Source organism: Triturus cristatus, chromosome 3_2 (assembly GCF_964204655.1).
Source record: "Triturus cristatus chromosome 3_2, aTriCri1.1, whole genome shotgun sequence".
Lineage (NCBI taxonomy): Eukaryota > Metazoa > Chordata > Amphibia > Caudata > Salamandridae > Triturus > Triturus cristatus.
This window is the reverse complement of record NC_140584.1, coordinates 1033641721-1033662561: the sequence shown is the minus strand read 5'-3', so window position 1 is coordinate 1033662561 and position 20841 is coordinate 1033641721. Positions and strand designations below refer to the sequence as shown.

At 51.7% G+C, this 20841-nt stretch overlaps 1 protein-coding gene across 2 annotated transcripts in view; it reads left to right on the top strand.

The window, feature by feature from the left end:
* Nucleotides 1-20841, top strand: part of LIMK1 (LIM domain kinase 1) — a 250416-nt gene that overhangs the window by 75219 nt on the left and 154356 nt on the right. The window contains exon 1 of one of the 2 annotated variants that reach the window (XM_085649680.1): nucleotides 5463-5736. The exons of the other annotated variant lie outside the window; for it this stretch is intronic. Within the exon in view, the coding sequence (XP_085505806.1) occupies nucleotides 5687-5736 (50 nt within the window). The 5' untranslated portion in view covers nucleotides 5463-5686. Of the gene's footprint in view, nucleotides 1-5462; nucleotides 5737-20841 lie in introns of those variants that run through there. 2 annotated transcript variants of the gene reach the window in all.

The following is a 20841-nucleotide window of genomic DNA, read 5'->3' as shown; positions in this document are numbered from 1 at the left end:
ATTTAAGTGCTTTTCAATGTTTACCTTACAATGCCTCATGAAGTACATTTTAAAATGCCGCGCTAAACCATCTATCACTTTCCAGGCATATACTGAGCATGACCTAATTAATGAGGCGCTCCTCAAATAAGATGAAAACTCTGCAGTGCGCCAACTTTCCCTCTATTTTACAGGAAACAGCCCACTTCTTAAAACAGGAAACAAGAACTCGTCACCATTTAAAGCTCTATCTATGAGTGACCATATGAAAAGAATACCGTCCCCACACTTGTTTTATGGGCTATAACTGCTGCATGTAAATGAAGACAGCCCGGGAATGCGTCTTTCACGCTTCCAGGCTCTCTCCATTTACATGTAATTGCAGACCTATTTGTGTCCCCTGTGAACACATCCACGCCCCCTCACTATGCCCCCCCTCACCCCCCCCCCCCACCGGCGCCCCACAATTTAAAGACCTCTGAGTTAGAGGGTGCGAGAAGGGGGGGGGGGGGCTTCCGAGTATTGTCGCTGTATATTAACTAATAGGTTTTACATTCGTTTAATGACTTTCGGGGGGGTTTCATAACTCGCAATTTTCACAAAGAAGTTTTCACTGTTTTTTTTTGTTTTCTTCACTTTTTTACAATCCGCTGCAGATGGCGCTGAATACATGTTTTTGCTGAAAAGCCCTAGGAAATCAATGAAACACGTCCACTGAGGTACTGGCTGCAGTATGCGCACTCTGTGTCAGGGGGTAGTATGTGCACTCGAGGGCAGAACTCTTCGTCAAGGGCCTCGTGCACTAGTGGGAAGAATTATTTGTCAGATGGTAATACATGGGCTGCTAGTCACTGGGTAAATTGCACACTGGGATGTGGCATATGGTACTGGCACTAAATCAAATGCACCGGTGCGTAGCAGATATTATTATTGTCACCGGGTCATTTGTGCACTGGTGGGCAGTAGTATTGTCACTGGGTCATTTTTGCACTGGTGGGCAGTATTATTGTCACTGGGTCATTTGTGCACTGGTGGGCAGTATTATTGTCACTGGATAATCTGTGCAGTGGTTAAAATATTATTTGGCACTATATAATATCTGCACTTGTGGGCAGAATTATTTGATACTGTGCCCTCTGTGCAGTTGTGGACAATAACCATTAAAGGTAAATCACACGTGCATTGATGACGAAAATTGTTTGCCACTGGGTCATATGTGTACCGGAGAGCGCAGATTTTTAACATTGGGTAATATGTACTGTGAACGGTAGGTTATTTTCACCGGTTAGCAGTGTGTTTTGTCACTTGATTATAAACGCACTGGTAGGCAGTGTGCTTTGTAGTTGTGGAATGTGCTTTGGCGGGCAGTGTCTTTTGTAGTTGTGAAATGTGCACTGGTTGGCAGTGTGCTTTGTAGTTGTTGAAATGTGCACTGGTTGGCAGTGTGCTTTGTAGTTGTGAAATGTGCACTGGTTGGCAGTGTGCTTTGTAATTGTGGAATGTGCTTTGGCGGGCAGTGTGCTTTGTAGTTTGTGAAATGTGCACTGGTGGACAGTGTGCTTTTAGTTGTAGAATGTGAACTGGCGGGCAGTGTGCTTTGTAGTTGTGAAATGTGCACTGGTTGGCAGTGTGCTTTGTAGTTGTGAAATGTGCACTGGTTGGCAGTGTGCTTTGTAGTTGTGAAATGTGCACTGGTTGGCAGTGTGCTTTGTAGTTTGTGAAATGTGCACTGGTGGACAGTGTGCTTTTAGTTGTAGAAGGTGAACTGGCGGGCAGTGTGCTTTGTAGTTGTGTAAGGTGCACTGGTTGGCAGTGTGCTTTGTAGTTGTGAAATGTGCACTGGCGGGCAGTGTGTTTTGTAGTTGTGGAACGTTGCCTGGCAGGCAGTTTGCTTTGTAGTTGTGTAACGTGAACTGGTTGGCAGTGTGTTTTGTAGTTGTGGAATGTGAACTGGTTGGCAGTGTGTTTTGTAGTTGTGGAATGTGAACTGGTTGGCAGTGTGTTTTGTAGTTGTGGAATGTGACCTGGTTGGCAGTATGTTTTGTAGTTGTGGACTGTGACCTGGTTTGCAGTGTGTTTTGTACTTGTGGAATGTGAACTGTTGGCAGTAAGTTTTGTAGTTGTGGAATGTGTGCTCTGGTGGGCAGTGTGTTTTGTACTTGTGGAATGTGCACTGGTTGGCAGTGTGCTTTGTAATCGTGGAAAGTGCTTAGGCGGGCAGTGTGCTTTGTAGTTGTGAAATGTGCACTGGTTGGCAGTGTGCTTTGTAGTTGTGAAATGTGCACTGGTTGGCAGTGTGCTTTGTAGTTGTGAAATGTGCACTGGTTGGCAGTGTGCTTTGTAGTTTGTGAAATGTGCACTGGTGGACAGTGTGCTTTTAGTTGTAGAAGGTGAACTGGCGGGCAGTGTGCTTTGTAGTTGTGTAAGGTGCACTGGTTGGCAGTGTGCTTTGTAGTTGTGAAATGTGCACTGGCGGGCAGTGTGTTTTGTAGTTGTGGAACGTTGCCTGGCAGGCAGTTTGCTTTGTAGTTGTGTAACGTGAACTGGTTGGCAGTGTGTTTTGTAGTTGTGGAATGTGAACTGGTTGGCAGTGTGTTTTGTAGTTGTGGAATGTGAACTGGTTGGCAGTGTGTTTTGTAGTTGTGGAATGTGACCTGGTTGGCAGTATGTTTTGTAGTTGTGGACTGTGACCTGGTTTGCAGTGTGTTTTGTACTTGTGGAATGTGAACTGTTGGCAGTAAGTTTTGTAGTTGTGGAATGTGTGCTCTGGTGGGCAGTGTGTTTTGTACTTGTGGAATGTGCACTGGTTGGCAGTGTGCTTTGTAATCGTGGAAAGTGCTTAGGCGGGCAGTGTGCTTTGTAGTTGTGAAATGTGCACTGGTTGGCAGTGTGCTTTGTAGTTGTGAAATGTGCACTGGTTGGCAGTGTGCTTTGTAGTTGTGAAATGTGCACTGGTTGGCAGTGTGCTTTGTAATTGTGGAATGTGCTTTGGCGGGCAGTGTGCTTTGTAGTTTGTGAAATGTGCACTGGTGGACAGTGTGCTTTTAGTTGTAGAATGTGAACTGGCGGGCAGTGTGCTTTGTAGTTGTGTAAGGTGCACTGGTTGGCAGTGTGCTTTGTAGTTGTGAAATGTGCACTGGCGGGCAGTGTGTTTTGTAGTTGTGGAATGTGCACTGGCAGGCAGTTTGCTTTGTAGTTGTGTAACGTGAACTGGTTGGCAGTGTGTTTTGTAGTTGTGGAATGTGAACTGGTTGGCAGTGTGTTTTGTAGTTGTGGAATGTGACCTGGCTGGCAGTATGTTTTGTAGTTGTGGACTGTGACCTGGTTGGCAGTGTGTTTTGTACTTGTGGAATGTGAACTGTTGGCAGTAAGTTTTGTAGTTGTGGAAAGTGTGCTCTGGTGGGCAGTGTGTTTTGTACTTGTGGAATGTGCACTGGTTGGCAGTGTGCTTTGTAATTGTGGAATGTGCTGTGGCGGGCAGTGTGTTTTGTAGTTGTGAAATGTGCACTGGTTGGCAGTGTGCTTTGTAGTTGTGGAAGTGAACTGGTGGGCAGTGTGCTTTGTAGTTTTGGAGTGTGCACTGGTGGGCAATGTGCTATGTAGTTGTGAAGTGTGCACTGGTGGGCAATGTGCTTTGCAGTTGTGGAATGTGAACTGGTGTGCAGTGTGGTTTGTTGTTCTAGAATGTGCATTGGTGGTCAGTGTGTTTTGTAGTTGTAGAATGTGCATTGGTGGGCAGTGTGTTTTGCAATTGTGGAATGTGCACTGGTAGGCAGTGCGTTTTGTAGTTATGGAATGTGCACTGGCTGGCAGTGTGGTTTGGTAGTTGTGGAATGTGTACTGGTGGGCTGTGTGGTTTGTAGTTGTGGAATGTGAACTGGTAAGCAGTGTGGTTTGTAGTTGTGGAATGTGAACTGGTAAGCAGTGTGTTTTGTAGTTCTAGAATGTCCATTGGTGGGCAGTGTGTTTTGTAGTTGTAGAATGTGCATTGGTGGGCAGTGTGCTTTGTAGTTGTGGAATGTGCACTGGTAGGCAGTGTGTTTTGTAGTTGTGGAATGTGCACTGGTTGGCATTGTGGTTTGTAGTTGTGGAGTGTGTACTGGTGGGCAGTATTCACGGACAGTCGGAAACTGTGCACTGGTGGGCAGTCTTTGTCTGAAGGGGTAATGTGTGCGCCAGTGGGCAGTATGTTTTCTCATTTGGTTATATATGAAGTGGTGGCCGGGCCGTCTCCCTTGTTGTTGCGTTATATGGTGAGTGCTACAGTTTCAATCTAGACTTGTGTTTGTTACATTTCGCACATGGTGTGCGTCTTTGGGTGTGTTTCTTCTCTAGTCTCGCGAGGTGGCTTTAGGCTGGTTTAGAGTCGTGGCAGGCAGAGCAGGTCAGGGATGATCGTGCCCAACGCGTGTACACACCGAGGACGTGCTTGTTGCATACACAGGGAGGGGAAGACATCTGTTATAAGCACAGTGTCTATTAATGTTACACTCACCGATGCACAGCCTGTGTTTAATACACAACGAATGTGTGCCTGTATGTACATGACAAGGTGGTGCTGAGCCTGTGCTGTCCAGTGCGAGGTTTTGACCTTTTCGTGCTCATTCACACAGGATCAGGCTGTGGTCCATGCATGCATGCACGGTGGGTGACAGGGGTGTTACAGACACGGTGAAACGGCACTCATGCCTCCTACAAAGTGTGTGTGTATGACAACGTTACGACGTGTCCGTGCTATACAGAAGAATGTTTTATCGCTGGGGAGAGGATGTGGTCTGACGGCTGGAGCTGCCGACTTTGGTGCTGGAAACCAAGGCTCGAGCCTCGAGGCCGACTCCACATCCTGTGATTCTGGGCAACGCACTGTGAAACTGTATATATGTTTCTAGTACGAGCCTGTGGGTGAATGTAAAGTTGGGCTGTACCTGTTTCATTCAGAACAATGTTTTACCCTCCTTGAACAGTGAGAAATGGTCTGTGGTAAAGCTGGACTGTGCCGATGTTACAGTACACTTGAGTGACGCGTTGCCCGTGAGAAATGGTCTGTGGTAAAGCTGGACTGTGCCGAAGTTACAGTACACTGAGTGACGCGTTGCCCGTTCTGTACGGGGCTGTGGTGTGTCTAATCACAGAGACACTTGCATGTGTGGTGTACCAGTGTATAGGACCGGAGACTTCGTATTCCCATCGAACCGAGCAGGAACGGGAAGTGGGTGGGGCTGAGGTGCTGACATAGCCCCAGCCCTCCCCTCCCCCACTTCCCCTCGGTGCTGGTGGGTTCAGCCTGTGGTGGATGTGCAGATGGTATTTGCTGCCGGGGCCCCTCCCCTGCCTTCCTGTCCATGCCTCACAGCTGGGAGCGTGTCTGACTGTGTCACCGAGGCGTTCCTGTAACTTCCTCAGTGTGCACAGACCGTGGGATAGCAGCCTGCACTGTATGCCCCGAGAGAGACAGCCTGGGGTGTACCTCCACGGAGCGTGAACCCCGAGACGGAAAAGGGCCGGGACTGGAGCATGGCTCCGAGGCAGCGCGCCCCCATGTGAGAGGGGCTGGAGTTGGACCCCAGAACAGTGCCAGGAGTCCCCTCCGCCCTCATCGTTCCATCCACCTCCCAGGACAGAACCTGCAGCCCCCCTCCCTGAACTGACCTGCAGCGTGCTCCCCAGGACTGGTTCTGCAGTGTGCCCCCCAGGACTGACCCGGAGGATGCTGAGTTCGTTGCTTCGGCAGAACCACTGCATCAGCAGGGGCGCCAAGTAAGTGTCTCCTGAGTAGAATGCCGATTTTAGGGTCTCCGTGTTCTCACTTTTCAAATGTGCATGTCCTGTCTCGGGGGTACACCTCCTTCCACATGGCTTTTTCAGCATATGTGTGCCAGCTTTGTAATCTCATTTGCCTGTCCCCGGTGGCAGTCCTTCGCCTGCCAAGTCTGCGAGACTAACTTTACCTCCGATTGTTTCTTCCATTTGTCTGTCTGGTCTCGTGGTCTTTCCACCGACCTAGGAAGTCTCCCACTGCTATAAAGCGGCGCCGCCACATCACAGAGACAACAACACTTTTCGTGTGACTTGCAGGCCCATACTCCTGATTGGAAACTTGAAACTACAAATACCAGAATGAAAAGAGGTAACTTCGCAAAAATCGCGAAGACCAATTGTCTGAAGGCGTCCCACACATGACGTGCATGTCTTTCCCCTTTGCCAGGGCCTTTTCCACTCGACTGGAGTGCCTTGGCCAAGGCGCCTTTGCATCTCACCTGTGGTCAAGGTTCATTTTGACCACAGGTCACCATGGATGCTTTTTTTTTCGTCCTAGGCCTTTCTATTTCCTAAACAACCTACTGGTATCGCCCCTGCGAAAACCCCGTTCAGCGCGCGCACGGCCAGAGCTTCTCTTGTAAGCCGAGCCTTGGCCCCTCTCTCCGGCGGGTCTGGACGTGTCTCCTCCAGCCAGAGGCATTGTGCCTCCCTTGGCAGTGCGCGCAGGGAGGGGTGCGTGGATGGGCGAGGACATGGGGGCGAACGGGTTCCGTGAAACCATGGTCGCTGCAGCCTCGTGCGGGGCGAGTTGCAGGATAGAAGCGTGGCCCCGATGGTACGTTCTCGATTATGGCTTTTAAGGGGGGAAGGGGGGTGAGGAATGCTGTCCTTCCTGGAGTCTTCCTGACCAGGTAAAACATGGAGGGGACAGAGATCATTTCCCCCTCCCGGGGACTCCCACATCCCTTATACACACTAAGGCTTTGACCTATGCCCCCTGGCGGGCTGTTACAGGGAGTGGTAGTGACGCCCAGGGGCAGGGGTCGCCTTTCGTGCAATCCCTTTGGTGTAACAGGCTTGGACCTGGCAAGCCTCAGGGAGGGGAGAGGGTCTGTTGGAAGGACGTCCTCCTCCTGGAATCCTCTGCCCACAGCCCAGAGGCATGGGCCTGCCCACCTGCCCCCTGGACAGATGCAGTGTTTGGCACATGTGTCACATTCCTCCGTTTACGGCTTTTTAGCCCTCAGCAAGTTGTCAGCTGTGCCTTTTGAGCATAAACTTGAGTTGAAAGAACACAACATTGCAAGTCCCATGATGCAATGTTCTGCGCTTGAGAAATAAGGCTGACTGAAGGTGTTACACATAAGTAACCCCACCTGGAAGCTAGTGCGGGGGTTCTTGATGGCAGTGGTGATCATAAGAGAGGTTTTTGTTTGTAAACAAAGACGTCTTTTTATGTATGGCCCAGAGAGCGCCATCTACCTTGTCTCTCTGTCCACCCCAAAATCCTACAAAATAGATACATGTATACACATATACACACCTGTCATTTTTTTTAGCCCAGTTCGTCAATTGGTCTGTTCAAGTGTCATTCACATTTTGCTCCTGCCCACCAGAGCATAAAGTGTAGGGCAGTTGGGCAGCCCTCTTCCTACATTGGTTGTCTTGAACCCATGTGCACAGCCACCTGAAAAGCAGTGCAGTTTCGTGCCCTGGCTGTGTCTGGGCCACCCCATTACCATTACTTCCTTTTAGAAATTGTTTTGCATATTAAATATGCATGTATTGAATAAATACTAAACCAAGGTAAGCTTGGCAATGTCAGACCTAGTGGCGTTGCCAGTGCTTGTTTGAGTTGTGCTGCCATGAGGGCTAGAACAAACTCCAGCCCGTGTAAAGATGCATCACATGGAACATGTCTGGCAGAGAGGGCTGCTCCTGTCAGGGTGCACGCCCCCCCCCCCCAATGGGGTTTGGGCACACGTGTCCGGAATGTGTGAGGTCTCGGGGTGCGGAGGGGCGCAGACCAGGGGCAAGACGCGGACAGTTATTGATGGGTGACGTTTATGGCCTGCACGAGCCATGGCTTTTGGAGCTGGGCGACTTGAAAGCTCTGCAGCTATGTGCACTCGCCTTGTGTGTAGGGTGACCAACCGTCCGTAAATTTCACGCACAGTCCGTAATTTCGGCCGTCTGTCCGTTGTCCGTGAAGGATTCTTTAACGGACGCCATTTGTCCGTAATTTTAACCGGGCACCAGTCGCACAACCCTAAAGCCGGCACAGCTTCCACCCTCCTCCCTTCTTGACTCGATGCTGTTGAGGTCGGGTGTAACAGACTCCGATGCATTTCCAAAGCTCAGATACCCAGCAGCATTGGAGAGGCACAGCGGGATGGCAACCCTCACACCTTCAGCCCTTGATGAGCTGTGAATAGGTGCGTCTCTGCAATTTAGAGGGGTCTCACACATTCCCTTTCTGCCCAGGGCCCCAAACATCCTAGAACCGGCCCTGATTACCCCGGGGCAGCACGTGGTTCTCTTCACAGAGCTTAAATACTGTCACTAAATAGTAATCAAACCTCGGTTCTTCAAACATGCAGTCTATAATGTAATAAAATAAAGAAATGGCACAATCGCACCCACACTGATTAACAAAGTATGGAGGACCATCAGTTAAATCAGTTCTCTTGGAGTATCTCCTTTAAGTACTGTACATCACAGTGGGGGATGGCAAAACTAACATTTTAGAAAGAGAGCCTGTGGTCTCATTGTCTTGTCCAGGAGGGGGGTGAGGAGCTCTACCCCACCATGGAAGAGACCAAGATGATACTAGAATACTACATGCCCACCCCTGTGCCCACCCTGGTGGATCCTGTTCCCCCCCCCCATGTGGTGGCTCCTGTCCCCCCCCCCGCCTGTGATGGCTCCTGTCCCCCCCTGTGGTGGATCCCGACTCCGCCCTGGGTGGCTTCTGCCCCAGTCCTGGAATGGCTCCTGCAGCGAGGGTGAAGTTCTTGATGGGTCTCTTCTCAAAAGGCTCAGCTCAAAATTAATATGAAAAGTTGAGCGAGTGAGTAAGTGAAGGGATAGGTGGATGGCTGGATGAATTAGTGAAAGGGTGAATGGATGAATGAAAGATTGAATAGATGGATAATGAGAGCGGATGGATGGATTGATGAGTGAGTGGAGGGATGGATGAGAGAAAAAGTAAATAGCTGAATGTATGGGTGGAAGGGTAGCTGGATGGGTAAAAGGGTGGATGGATAAGTGAAAGGATGGATGAGTGAAAAGATGGATGAGTGGGTGGATGGATGAGTGAAATGATGGATGGTTTGATGAATTGATAAGTGCAAGGGTGAATGAATGGACGGATGAGTGAAAGGGTGGATGTAAGAATAGATGAGTGAGTGAAAGGGAGGGTAGATGGACAAAAGGATGAATAGATGAGTGAAAGGATAGATGAATGAGAGAAAGGATGGATGAGTGATAGGGTCAATGGATGAATTCATGAGTGGATGAGTAGATGAATGGGTGGGTGGATGAATGGAAGGAAGGCTGGCTAAGTGAAAGGGTCAATGGAGAGAGAAAGGGAGGATGGATGGATGACTGAAAGGGTGGATGGGTGGAAGGATGAGTGACTGGGTGGCTGGATGAGTAAGTGAAAGGATGGCTGGATAGATGAAAGGGTAAATGGCTGGATGGATGGGTAGAAGAGTGGGTGGATGAGTGTACAGATGGATAGGGTGAAAGGGTGGATGGATGGATAATGGATTGATGAGTGAAAGAATGGATGAAGGGATGGATGAGTGAAATGATAGATGGAAGGATACATGATGGATAGGTTTGCAAATGGTTGAATATGTTTGGATATGGCTGGGCTTACTTATATACTATTGCGCGACCTCCTCTGATGTGTCTGTAAAACTTACCTATTGTCCTGAAGTTTTGACCTGAGTTTTGACCTCCTGTCCTGAATTTGTGTCCTGAATTTTGACCCTTTGTCCTGAATTTTTACACTCACCGTCCTGAATTTGCACCAATGCCAGTTGGTCACCCTACTTGTGTGGTGTGTTGTGTTGTGCTTAAAAATGTTTGTCTCTCTCCCTGTGAACTCGTGATTGGCAACTACCCGTGGCTGTTATTCTTAAATTACATTTGTAGGTGACAGAGATCTGAAGTTTTCTATGTCCATTCCCGATTAGCTCACACAGTCCTGATTTTTAGCTCTGCTCAGTGCGAGCCGTCTGGTTGCAGGAGACCTATGGGCCCATACAAAACAACTTAGAGTGGGCTTAGAACCCTCCCACTGCTTAACATTGGTTGGCTTAATTGCCACTCTCATGTGCTTACTTCTTAATTGAAGGCCTGCCTTCCCCTTCTATTTGTTCCCTCCCTGGAACATATCCTCTTTACCATGATTTTGATTTTAAGGGTTTATATCCGTTCACTGCTTACATTTAGGGAACCACTTTTTTTCCCCCCTCCAGCACCCCATGAGAGTGCATGCGTTTTCCAGTTTATTTTCTCTCTCTCTCTCCTCCCCCTTCCCCTCCCCCCCCCTCACCCCTCCCCGCTGGTCCCTGTGTTGCTCTGTGTGGTGCTTTCAAGCTGTGTGCTGCTCTCTCTTGTGCTTCACGCACCTGACATTCAATTTTTCGTTTTAATTGACAGATGTAAGTGGCTAACGCCGTCATGTTCTAGGTGCACGCGTGCCCACGGAATGATGCCGCTGGCAGCAGCAGTCAAATCATCGCATCTTTTTTTCGCTGATGAGGTATAGCCGCCCATCCTACTTTTTGCCAGTGATGCCCAGCAGCTGCAAAATAGTATTGACAAGGCAAATGCGTTCAAAAGATGAATCTTATTGGCTTTGCCAAAACTTTGACTACATTTCCCATAATCCAAGTAAAAACCTAGACAAAATGCTCTCAAATGGGCTTGGGCACTGGTTGTCGCCTTCTGTAGGGCTGCGGTTGTTGGTCATTGGGCTCTCAATGCTGGCCGTCTTTTATTGGTCCGGTAGAATGTTTCCATCAAACATCTCATGCAAGAAACTCCCAACTTCCCCCGGGTCTTGCGTGGATAGCTCAACCGGACTATTTTCTTTTCTTTGTGTTCTGGAACTTTAGTTATGCCTATATCGATATAAAATCAGGACCTTTCTGGTGTAATTGCCTCTTCCGTGAGTCAGTTTGGAGCGTGGCCGAATAAAGGCACGAAAGGAAAAAAAAACTAGTAACATTATATGGCAATAGAAAGCTTTTTTTTGCAGCCGAGTACTGAAAACGTAAGCAGTCACCGCTGAGTCGGAAAAACTACAGAACATTCTAAGCTGTCTTTTGTATTTAATGAACGTCACACCGCTGTGCAACCAGAAATAACATTATAAAAATCCCTGTATACATTTGGACATTGCGTGTCAATAAACGACATCTTATTCACATTCTCTCCCTGAAAGGGACTAAATACCTACGCGTCACTCCCCGCGGCGCTATCTGAGATCTTCGAAGGCCAGATGTGCGCAAGTTCCCGAGGTCTTTCGGGCCGGACTGGGGCGCGCGCGGTCTCCTTCCTAGCCGCCAAGGCGTGGAATTCCGTCCCGGCACTGATAAGAGCCGAACTCTGCAACAATGTTTAGGAACACATTGAAACCCTGGGTGTTCAGCTCCGCTTTGTGTTCTGATATTGCGTCTTCTGACTTGGATTCTTGGTTGTAGCGTCGAGTCTCAGCGCGGGGACACACCGTTGTGGTGTAACCAGGCGCTTTATAAATCCATATATTATTATTATGAAATGGGTCATGAGTGTTTCGCTTGCAAACTGCTGAAGGCTGTCACACTGCGGTGGCCACAGTGCCGGGAGAGCACTGCTTGAGGATATCACACTGCGGTGGTGATAATACTGCACGAAGAAGCGTGTGCTGCTGGAGTCCTATAGCACTGCCAGGGCACTGCAGGGAGAAGCGTGTGCCCCTGGAGTCCTATTGCACTGCAAGGAGAAGCGTGTGCGGCTGGAGTCCTATAGCACTGCCAGGGCACTGCAGGGAGAAGCGTGTGCTGCTGGACTCCTATAGCACTGCCAGGGCACTGCAGGGAGAAGCGTGTGCCTCTGGAGTCCTATTGCACTGCAAGGAGAAGCGTGTGCTGCTGGAGTCCTATAGCACTGCCAGGGCACTGCAGGGAGAAGCGTGTGCTGCTGGACTCCTATAGCACTGCCAGGGCACTGCAGGGAGAAGCGTGTGCTGCTGGAGTCCTATAGCACTGCAGGGAGAAGCGTGTGCTGCTGGAGTCCTATAGCACTGCCAGGGCACTGCAGGGAGAAGCGTGTGCCCCTGAAGTCCTATAGCACTGCAAGGAGAAGCGTGTGCTACTGGAGTCCTATAGCACTGCTAGGGCACTGCAGGGAGAAGTGTGTGCCCCTGGAGTCCTATAGGACTGCAGGGAGAAGCGCGTGCTGCTGGAGTCCTATAGCACTGCCAGGGCACTGCAGGGAGAAGCGTGTGCTGCTGGAGTCCTATAGCACTGCCAGGGCACTGCAGGGAGAAGCGTGTGCTGCTGGAGTCCTATAGCACTGCAGGGAGAAGCATGTGCTGCTGGAGTCCTATAGCACTGCCAGGGCACTGCAGGGAGAAGCGTGTGCTGCTGGAGTCCTATAGCACTGCAGGGAGAAGCGTGTGCTGCTGGAGTCCTATAGCACTGCCAGGGCACTGCAGGGAGAAGCTGGAGTCCTATAACACTGCAGAAAGAACCGTGGGCTGCTGGAGTCCTATAGCACTGCAGGGAGAAGCGTGTGCCCCTGGAGTCCTATAGCACTGCAAGAGAAGCGTGTGCTACTGGAGTCCTATAGCACTGCCAGGGCACTGCAGGGAGAAGCGTGTGCCCCTGGAGTCCTATAGCACTGCAGGGAGAAGCGTGTGCTGCTGGAGTCCTATAGCACTGCCAAGGCACTGCAGGGATAAGCGTGTGCTGCTGGAGTCCTATAGCACTGCAGGGAGAAGCATGTGCTGCTGGAGTCCTATAGCACTGCCAGGGCACTGCAGGGAGAAGCGTGTGCTGCTGGAGTCCTATAGCACTGCCAGGGCACTGCAGGGAGAAGCGTGTGCTGCTGGAGTCCTATAGCACTGCAGGGAGAAGCGTGTGCTGCTGGAGTCCTATAGCACTGCCAGGGCACAGCAGGGAGAAGCGTGTGCTGCTGGACTCCTATAGCACTGCCAGGGCACTGCAGGGAGAAGCGTGTGCCGCTGGACTCCTATAGCACTGCAAGGAGAAGCGTGTGCTGCTGAAGTCCTATAGCACTGCTAGGGCACTGCGGGGAGAAGCGTGTGCTCCTGGAGTCCTATAGCACTGCAGGGAGAAGCGTGTGCTGCTGGAGTCCTATAGCACTGCCAGGGCACTGCAGGGAGAAGCTGGAGTCCTATATCACTGCAGGGAGAAGCGTGTGCTGCTCGAGTCCTATAGCACTGCCAGGGCACTGCAGGGAGAAGCTTGTGCTGCTGGACTCCTATAGCACTGCCAGGGCACTGCAGGGAGAAGCATGTGCTGCTGGAGTCCTAGAGCACTGCCAGGACACTGCAGGGAGAAGCGTGTGCTGCTGGAGTCCTATAGCACTGCAGGGAGAAGCGTGTGCTGCTGGAGTCCTATAGCACTGCCAGGGCACTGCAAGGAGAAGCTGGAGTCCTATAGCACTGCAGGGAGAAGCGTGTGCTGCTGGAGTCCTATAGCACTGCCAGGGCACTGCAGGGAGAAGCGTGTGCTGCTGGACTCCTATAGCACTGCCAGGGCACTGCAGGGAGAAGCGTGTGCTGCTGGAATCCTATAGCACTGCTAGGGCACTGCAGGGAGAAGTGTGCGCCCCTGGAGTCCTATAGGACTGCAGGGAGAAGCGTGTGCTGCTGGAGTCCGATAGCACTGCCAGGGCACTGCAGGGAGAAGCGTGTGCTGCTGGAGTCCTATAGCACTGCAGGGAGAAGCATGTGCTGCTGGAGTCCTATAGCACTGCCAGGGCACTGCTGGGAGAAGCGTGTGCTGCTGGAGTCCTATAGCACTGCCAGGGCACTGCAGGGAGAAGCGTGTGCTGCTGGAGTCCTATAGCACTGCAGGGAGAAGCGTGTGCTGCTGGAGTCCTATAGCACTGCCAGGGCACTGCAGGGAAAAGCGTGTGCTGCTGGACTCCTATAGCACTGCCAGGGCACTGCAGGGAGAAGCGTGTGCCGCTGGAGTCCTATAGCACTGCAAGGAGAAGCGTGTGCTGCTGGAGTCCTATAGCACTGCCAGGGCATTGCAGGGAGAAGCATGTGCTGCTGGACTCCTATAGCACTGCCAGGGCACTGCAGGGAGAAGCGTGTGCTGCTGGAGTCCTATAGCACTGCAGGGAGAAGCGTGTGCTGCTGGAGTTCTATAGCACTGCCAGGGCACTGCAGGGAGAAGCGTCTGCTCCTGGAGTCCTATAGCACTGCAGGGAGAAGCGTGTGCTGCTGGAGTCCTATAGCACTGCCAGGGCACTGCAGGGAGAAGCTGGAGTCCTACAGCACTGCAGGGAGAAGCGTGTGCTGCTGGAGTCCTATAGCACTGCCAGGGCACTGCAGGGAGAAGTGTGTGCTGCTGCATGTGCTGCTGGAGTCCTATAGCACTGCCAGGGCACTGCAGGGAGAAGCGTGTGCTGCTGGAGTCCTATACCACTGCCAGGGCACTGCAGGGAGAAGCGTGTGCTGCTGGAGTCCTATAGCACTGCAGGGAGAAGCATTTGCTGCTGGAGTCCTATAGCACTGCCAGGGCACTGCAGGGAGAAGCGTGTGCTGCTGGAGTCCTATAGCACTGCAGGGAAAAGCGTGTGCTGCTGGAGTCCTATAGCACTGCCAGGGCACTGCAGGGAGAAGCGTGTGCTGCTGGACTCCTATAGCACTGCCAGGGCACTGCAGGGAGAAGCGTGTGCCGCTGGAGTCCTATAGCACTGCAAGGAGAAGCGTGTGCTGCTGGACTCCTATAGCACTGCCAGGGCACTGCAGGGAGAAGCGTGTGCTGCTGGAGTCCTATAGCACTGCAGGGAGAAGCATGTGCTGCTGGAGTCCTATAGCACTGCCAGGGCACTGCAGGGAGAAGCGTGTGCTGCTGGAGTCCTATAGCACTGCAGGGAGAAGCGTGTGCTGCTGGAGTCCTATAGCACTGCCAGGGCACTGCAGGGAAAAGCGTGTGCTGCTGGACTCCTATAGCACTGCCAGGGCACTGCAGGGAGAAGCGTGTGCCGCTGGAGTCCTATAGCACTGCAAGGAGAAGCGTGTGCTGCTGGAGTCCTATAGCACTGCCAGGGCATTGCAGGGAGAAGCATGTGCTGCTGGACTCCTATAGCACTGCCAGGGCACTGCAGGGAGAAGCGTGTGCTGCTGGAGTCCTATAGCACTGCAGGGAGAAGCGTGTGCTGCTGGAGTTCTATAGCACTGCCAGGGCACTGCAGGGAGAAGCGTCTGCTCCTGGAGTCCTATAGCACTGCAGGGAGAAGCGTGTGCTGCTGGAGTCCTATAGCACTGCCAGGGCACTGCAGGGAGAAGCTGGAGTCCTACAGCACTGCAGGGAGAAGCGTGTGCTGCTGGGGTCCTATAGCACTGCCAGGGCACTGCAGGGAGAAGTGTGTGCTGCTGCATGTGCTGCTGGAGTCCTATAGCACTGCCAGGGCACTGCAGGGAGAAGCGTGTGCTGCTGGAGTCCTATAGCACTGCCAGGGCACTGCAGGCAGAAGCGTGTGTTGCTGGAGTCCTATAGCACTGCAGGGAGAAGCATTTGCTGCTGGAGTCCTATAGCACTGCCAGGGCACTGCAGGGAGAAGCGTGTGCTGCTGGAGTCCTATAGCACTGCAGGGAAAAGCGTGTGCTGCTGGAGTCCTATAGCACTGCCAGGGCACTGCAGGGAGAAGCGTGTGCTGCTGGACTCCTATAGCACTGCCAGGGCACTGCAGGGAGAAGCGTGTGCCGCTGGAGTCCTATAGCACTGCAAGGAGAAGCGTGTGCTGCTGGACTCCTATAGCACTGCCAGGGCACTGCAGGGAGAAGCGTGTGCTGCTGGAGTCCTATAGCACTGCAGGGAGAAGCATGTGCTGCTGGAGTCCTATAGCACTGCCAGGGCACTGCAGGGAGAAGCGTGTGCTGCTGGAGTCCTATAGCACTGCAGGGAGAAGCGTGTGCTGCTGGAGTCCTATAGCACTGCCAGGGCACTGCAGGGAGAAGCGTGTGCTGCTGGACTCCTATAGCACTGCCAGGGCACTGCAGGGAGAAGCGTGTGCCGCTGGAGTCCTATAGCACTGCAAGGAGAAGCGTGTGCTGCTGGAGTCCTATAGCACTGCCAGGGCACTGCAGGGAGAAGCGTGTGTTGCTGGACTCCTATAGCACTGCCAGGGCACTGCAAGGAGAAGCGTGTGCTGCTGGAGTCCTATAGCACTGCAGGGAGAAGCGTGTGCTGCTGGAGTTCTATAGCACTGCCAGGGCACTGCAGGGAGAAGCGTGTGCTCCTGGAGTCCTATAGCACTGCAGGGAGAAGCGTGTGCTGCTGGAGTCCTATAGCACTGCCAGGGCACTGCAGGGAGAAGCTGGAGTCCTTTAGCACTGCAGGGAGAAGTGGGTGCTGCTGGAGTCCTATAGCACTGCCAGGGCACTGCAGGGAGAAGCTGGAGTCCTATAACACTGCAGGGAGAACCGTGGGCTGCTGGAGTCCTATAGCACTGCCAGGGCACTGCAGGGAGAAGCGTGTGCCCCTGGAGTCCTATAGCACTGCAAGGAGAAGCGTGTGCTACTGGAGTCCTATAGCACTGCCAGGGCACTGCAGGGAGAAGCGTGTGCCCCTGGAGTCCTATAGGACTGCAGGGAGAAGCGTGTGCTGCTGGAGTCCTATAGCACTGCCAGGGCACTGCAGGGAGAAGCGTGTGCTGCTGGAGTCCTATAGCACTGCCAGGACACTGCAGGGAGAAGCGTGTGCTGCTGGAGTCCTATAGCACTGCCAGGGCACTGCAGGGAGAAGCGTGTGCTGCTGGAGTCCCATAGCACTGCAGGGAGAAGCGTGTGCTACTGGAGTCCTATAGCACTGCTAGGGCACTGCAGGGAGAAGTGTGTGCTGCTGGAGTCCTATAGCACTGCAGGGAGAAGCGTGTGCTGCTGGAGTCCTATAGTACTGCCAGGGCACTGCAGGGAGAAGTGTGTGCTGCTGGATTCCTATAGCACTGCCAGGGCACTGCAGGGAGAAGCGTGTGCCCCTGGAGTCCTATTGCACTGCAAGGAGAAGCGTGTGCTGCTGGAGTCCTATAGCACTGCCAGGGCACTGAAGGGAGAAGCGTGTGCTGCTGGAGTCCTATAGCTCTGCCAGGGCACTGCACGAAGAAGTGTGTGCTGCTGGAGTCCTATAGCACTGCCAGGGCACTGCAGGGATAAGCGTGTGCTGCTGGAGTCCTATAGCACTGCCAGGGCACTGCAGGGAGAAGCGCGTGCTGCTGGAGTCCTATAGCACTGCCAGGGCACTGCAGGGAGAAGCGTGTGCTACTGGAGTCCTATGGTATTGCTAGGGCAAAGCATGGAGAAGCGTGTGCTGCTGGAGTCCTATAGCACTGCCAGGGCACTGCAGGGAGAAGCGTGTGCTGCTGGAGTCCTATAGCACTGCCTGGGCACTGCAGGAAGTAGTCACACTGCGGTGGTCATGGAACTGCAGGAAGTAGTCACACTCAGCGTCGGATTGGTAACAAGGGCACTCGGGCAATGCCCGAGGGGCCAGTATCTGAATTCCAGCCGTGGGCTGTATTTTTGAGTAGCCTGGGTGAGGGGCTATTTGGGTGGTTTCTGCTTTATTTGATGCCGCCAGCAGCCCAGTGGGTGCCTGAGTGGCCTTTCTGGAGGCAAGGGGCGTCCTCCCTATTATCAACGGGCAGAGGTGTCATTCCGTTTCTATCGCTGGGTCGGCCCATTAATATATGCATATTGAGCAGGGGGCCTGAGCAGAAGTGGTCTCACTTGTTTATAGATGTGCTTCATCAGTGTGAACCAATCCGTGCATTTTTTTTACCCCCCCCCCTTTTTTTTATAAAAAATAAAATTTCGCCGAAGCAGTGTTTTGCGAAAAGTTAGTATGCAAATGTGGCCCACTTTTTTTTAGCGTGCCCGGGACGATTTTTAATCCCAAACTAACCCTGGTCATACTGTGGTGGTCATGGCATTGCAGGAGGTTGCTAGAGAAAGCATGTTCTGCTGGAGTCCAAAAGCACTGACCGGGCACTGCATGTAGAAGTGTGTGCTGCTGGAGTCCTATAGCACTACCAGGGCACTGCAGGAAGTAGTCACGCTGGAGTGGTCATGGCATTGCAGGAGGAAGTGTGTGTTGCTGGAGTTCGATAGCACTGCCAGGGCACTGCAGGGAGAAGTGTGTGCTGGTGGAGTCCTATAGCACTGCCAGGGCACTGCAGGGAGAAGTGTGTGCTGGTGGAGTCCTATAGCCCTACCAGGGCACTGCAGTAAGTAGTCAAGCTGCAGTGGTTATGGCACCGCATGATGTTGCTAGAGAAAGCATGTTCTGCTGGAGTCCAAAAGCACTGACCGGGCACTGCATGTAGAAGTGTGTGCTGCTGGTGTCCTATAGCACTACCAGGGCACTGCAGGAAGTAGTCACGCTGGAGTGGTCATGGCATTTCGGGGGGAAGTGTGTGCTGCTGGAGTCCTATATCACTGCCAGGGCACTGCAGGGAGAAGTGTGTGCTGGTGGAGTCCTATATCACTGCCAGGGCACTACCAGGGAGTAGTCACACTGCGGTGCTCATGGCACTGTAGGAAGTAGTCACACTGCGGTGCTCATGGCACTGCAGGAGGAAGTGTCTGCTGCTGGAGTCCTATAGCACTGCAGAGAGAAGTCACACTGTAGTGGTTATAGCACTGCATGAAGAAGCATGTGCTGCTGGGGTCCTATAGCACTGACGGGGCACTATAGGAAGTAGTCACACTGTGGTGGTCATGGCATTGCAGGAGGAAGTGTGTGCTGCTGGAGTCCTATAGCACTGCCAGGGCACTGCAGGAAGTAGTCACGCTGAAGTGGTCATGGCACTGCATGATGTTGCTAGAGAAAGCATGTTCTGCTGGAGTCCAAAAGCACTGACCGGGCACTGCATGTAAAAGTGTGCTGCTGGAGTCCTATAGCACTACCAGGGCACTGCAGGAAGTAGTCACGCTGCAGTAGTCATGGCATTGCAGGAGGAAGTGTGTGCTGCTGGAGTCCTGTAGCACTGCCATGGCACTGCAGGGAGAAGTGTGTGCTGGTGGAGTCCTATAGCACTACCAGGGAGTAGTCACACTGCGGTGCTCATGGCACTGTAGGAAGTAGTCACACTGCGGTGTTCATGGCACTGCAGGAGGAAGTGTCTGCTGCTGGAGTCCTATAGCACTGCAGGGAGAAGTCACACTGCGGTGGTTATAGCACTGCATAAAGAAGCATGTGCTGCTGGGGTCCTATAGCACTGACGGGGCACTATAGGAAGTAGTCACACTGCGGTGGTCATGGCATTGCAGGAGGAAGTGTGTGCTGCTGTAGTCCTATAGCACTGCAGGGAGAAGTCACACTGCAGTGGTCATGGCATTTTAGGAGGAAGTGTGTGCTGCTGGAGTCCTATAGCCCTACCAAGGCACTGCAGGAAGTAGTCGCGCTGAAGTGGTCATGGCACCGCATGATGTTGCTAGAGAAAGCATGTTCTGCTGGAGTCCAAAAGCACTGACCGGGCATTGCAGGGAGAAGTGTGTACTGCTGGAGTCCTAAAGCCCTACCAGGGCACTGCAGTAAGTAGTCAAGATGCAGTGGTTATGGCACCGCATGATGTTGCTAGAGAAAGCATGTTCTGCTGGGATCCAAAAGCACTGACAGGGCACTGCTGGAGGAAGTCTCGCTGCAGTGGTCATAGCATCCTATGTAAAACAACTTGTACACGTGGGTGGTACTCTTCTCTTTTATGGCCGTGCACTTATATAAATGCTGTTCTGTGTCTCAAAGGGGAGTCAGATGGAGGGCTGATTATTCTTACAAACTGATCCAGCCCCTTTCTTCTGGCATTTCAATTTCCCTGTGCTTGACTCAACAACCCATGCCCAATGCGTGCCTTTTGTATTGCTATAAACTGCCACCTGTGTGCCTTTGTAGAGCTTCCTTCCATCTTCTGCCCAGAAGCTCTATTTGCAAGTGTCCCTTAGCTGCAGGCTTGTTATATAACCATTCCATGTCCCATTTGTATGGTCGGAGTTGAGAGTGCAACTGTCGCCAGACAATTAAGTGAGCATTAGTAGAGGGGGGCTTTGGCTCCTCCTACATGTTTGGAGCCAGGAGTGCATGTTTTGATTGGACAGAAGTAGTGTGCTTCCACAAAAAAAGTGCTCGCCCTACACACAGTTGTGATCATTTTATTTATTCAGCTGTCTGAGCTTGAACCTTCTGAGGCACACACATGACCATGTAATCCTTTTAAAGTACCTTAGACAAGGATGTGGAATTCCTATAGCCTGATGCCCAGGACAAATTGTTTGGGGTCAAGAGCAACAAGTTTTCATGTGTATTTTGTCCTTGGGACAAGTAGGCCCAACCCCCTGCAGCACAGACCCTGTGGCTGCCTGTTTGCAGTACCACAGTAGGGATCAGGGAAGGGCACTGTCTGCAGTTAAGGCAATATTTTTGTCAATATGTAAATGCTGTTCAAACTTGTATTTATGGTTCATTAATTGAAAGCCTTTATTATTAGGGTGAGCACTCTAAGGAAATGTTGTAGGATCTGACTACACTACTGACAGTGGTTCCAGTATAAAAATGTGTGCACAAGTTTAGCAATATGAGGCTTTGTATAATGCTCCTAGAATGCTCTCTGATGCAAATATTTCCAGAAGCTTAAAAGCAAGGTTAATGATTCTTTGCTTTCAAAATAAAATGTTCATAAAAAAATGAAAGCAGGAAAAAAAACATTTTGCTAAACAGTGTAACATTTCAGATACCTTTTCATTGTAGCATCATTTAGTAACATGTGGTGAGGCATGCTAGTATTTCTCAAAAATATTCATAAGTGAAAATCAGAGTAACTAGTTTCAATAAGATTATGGAAAACAAAAAT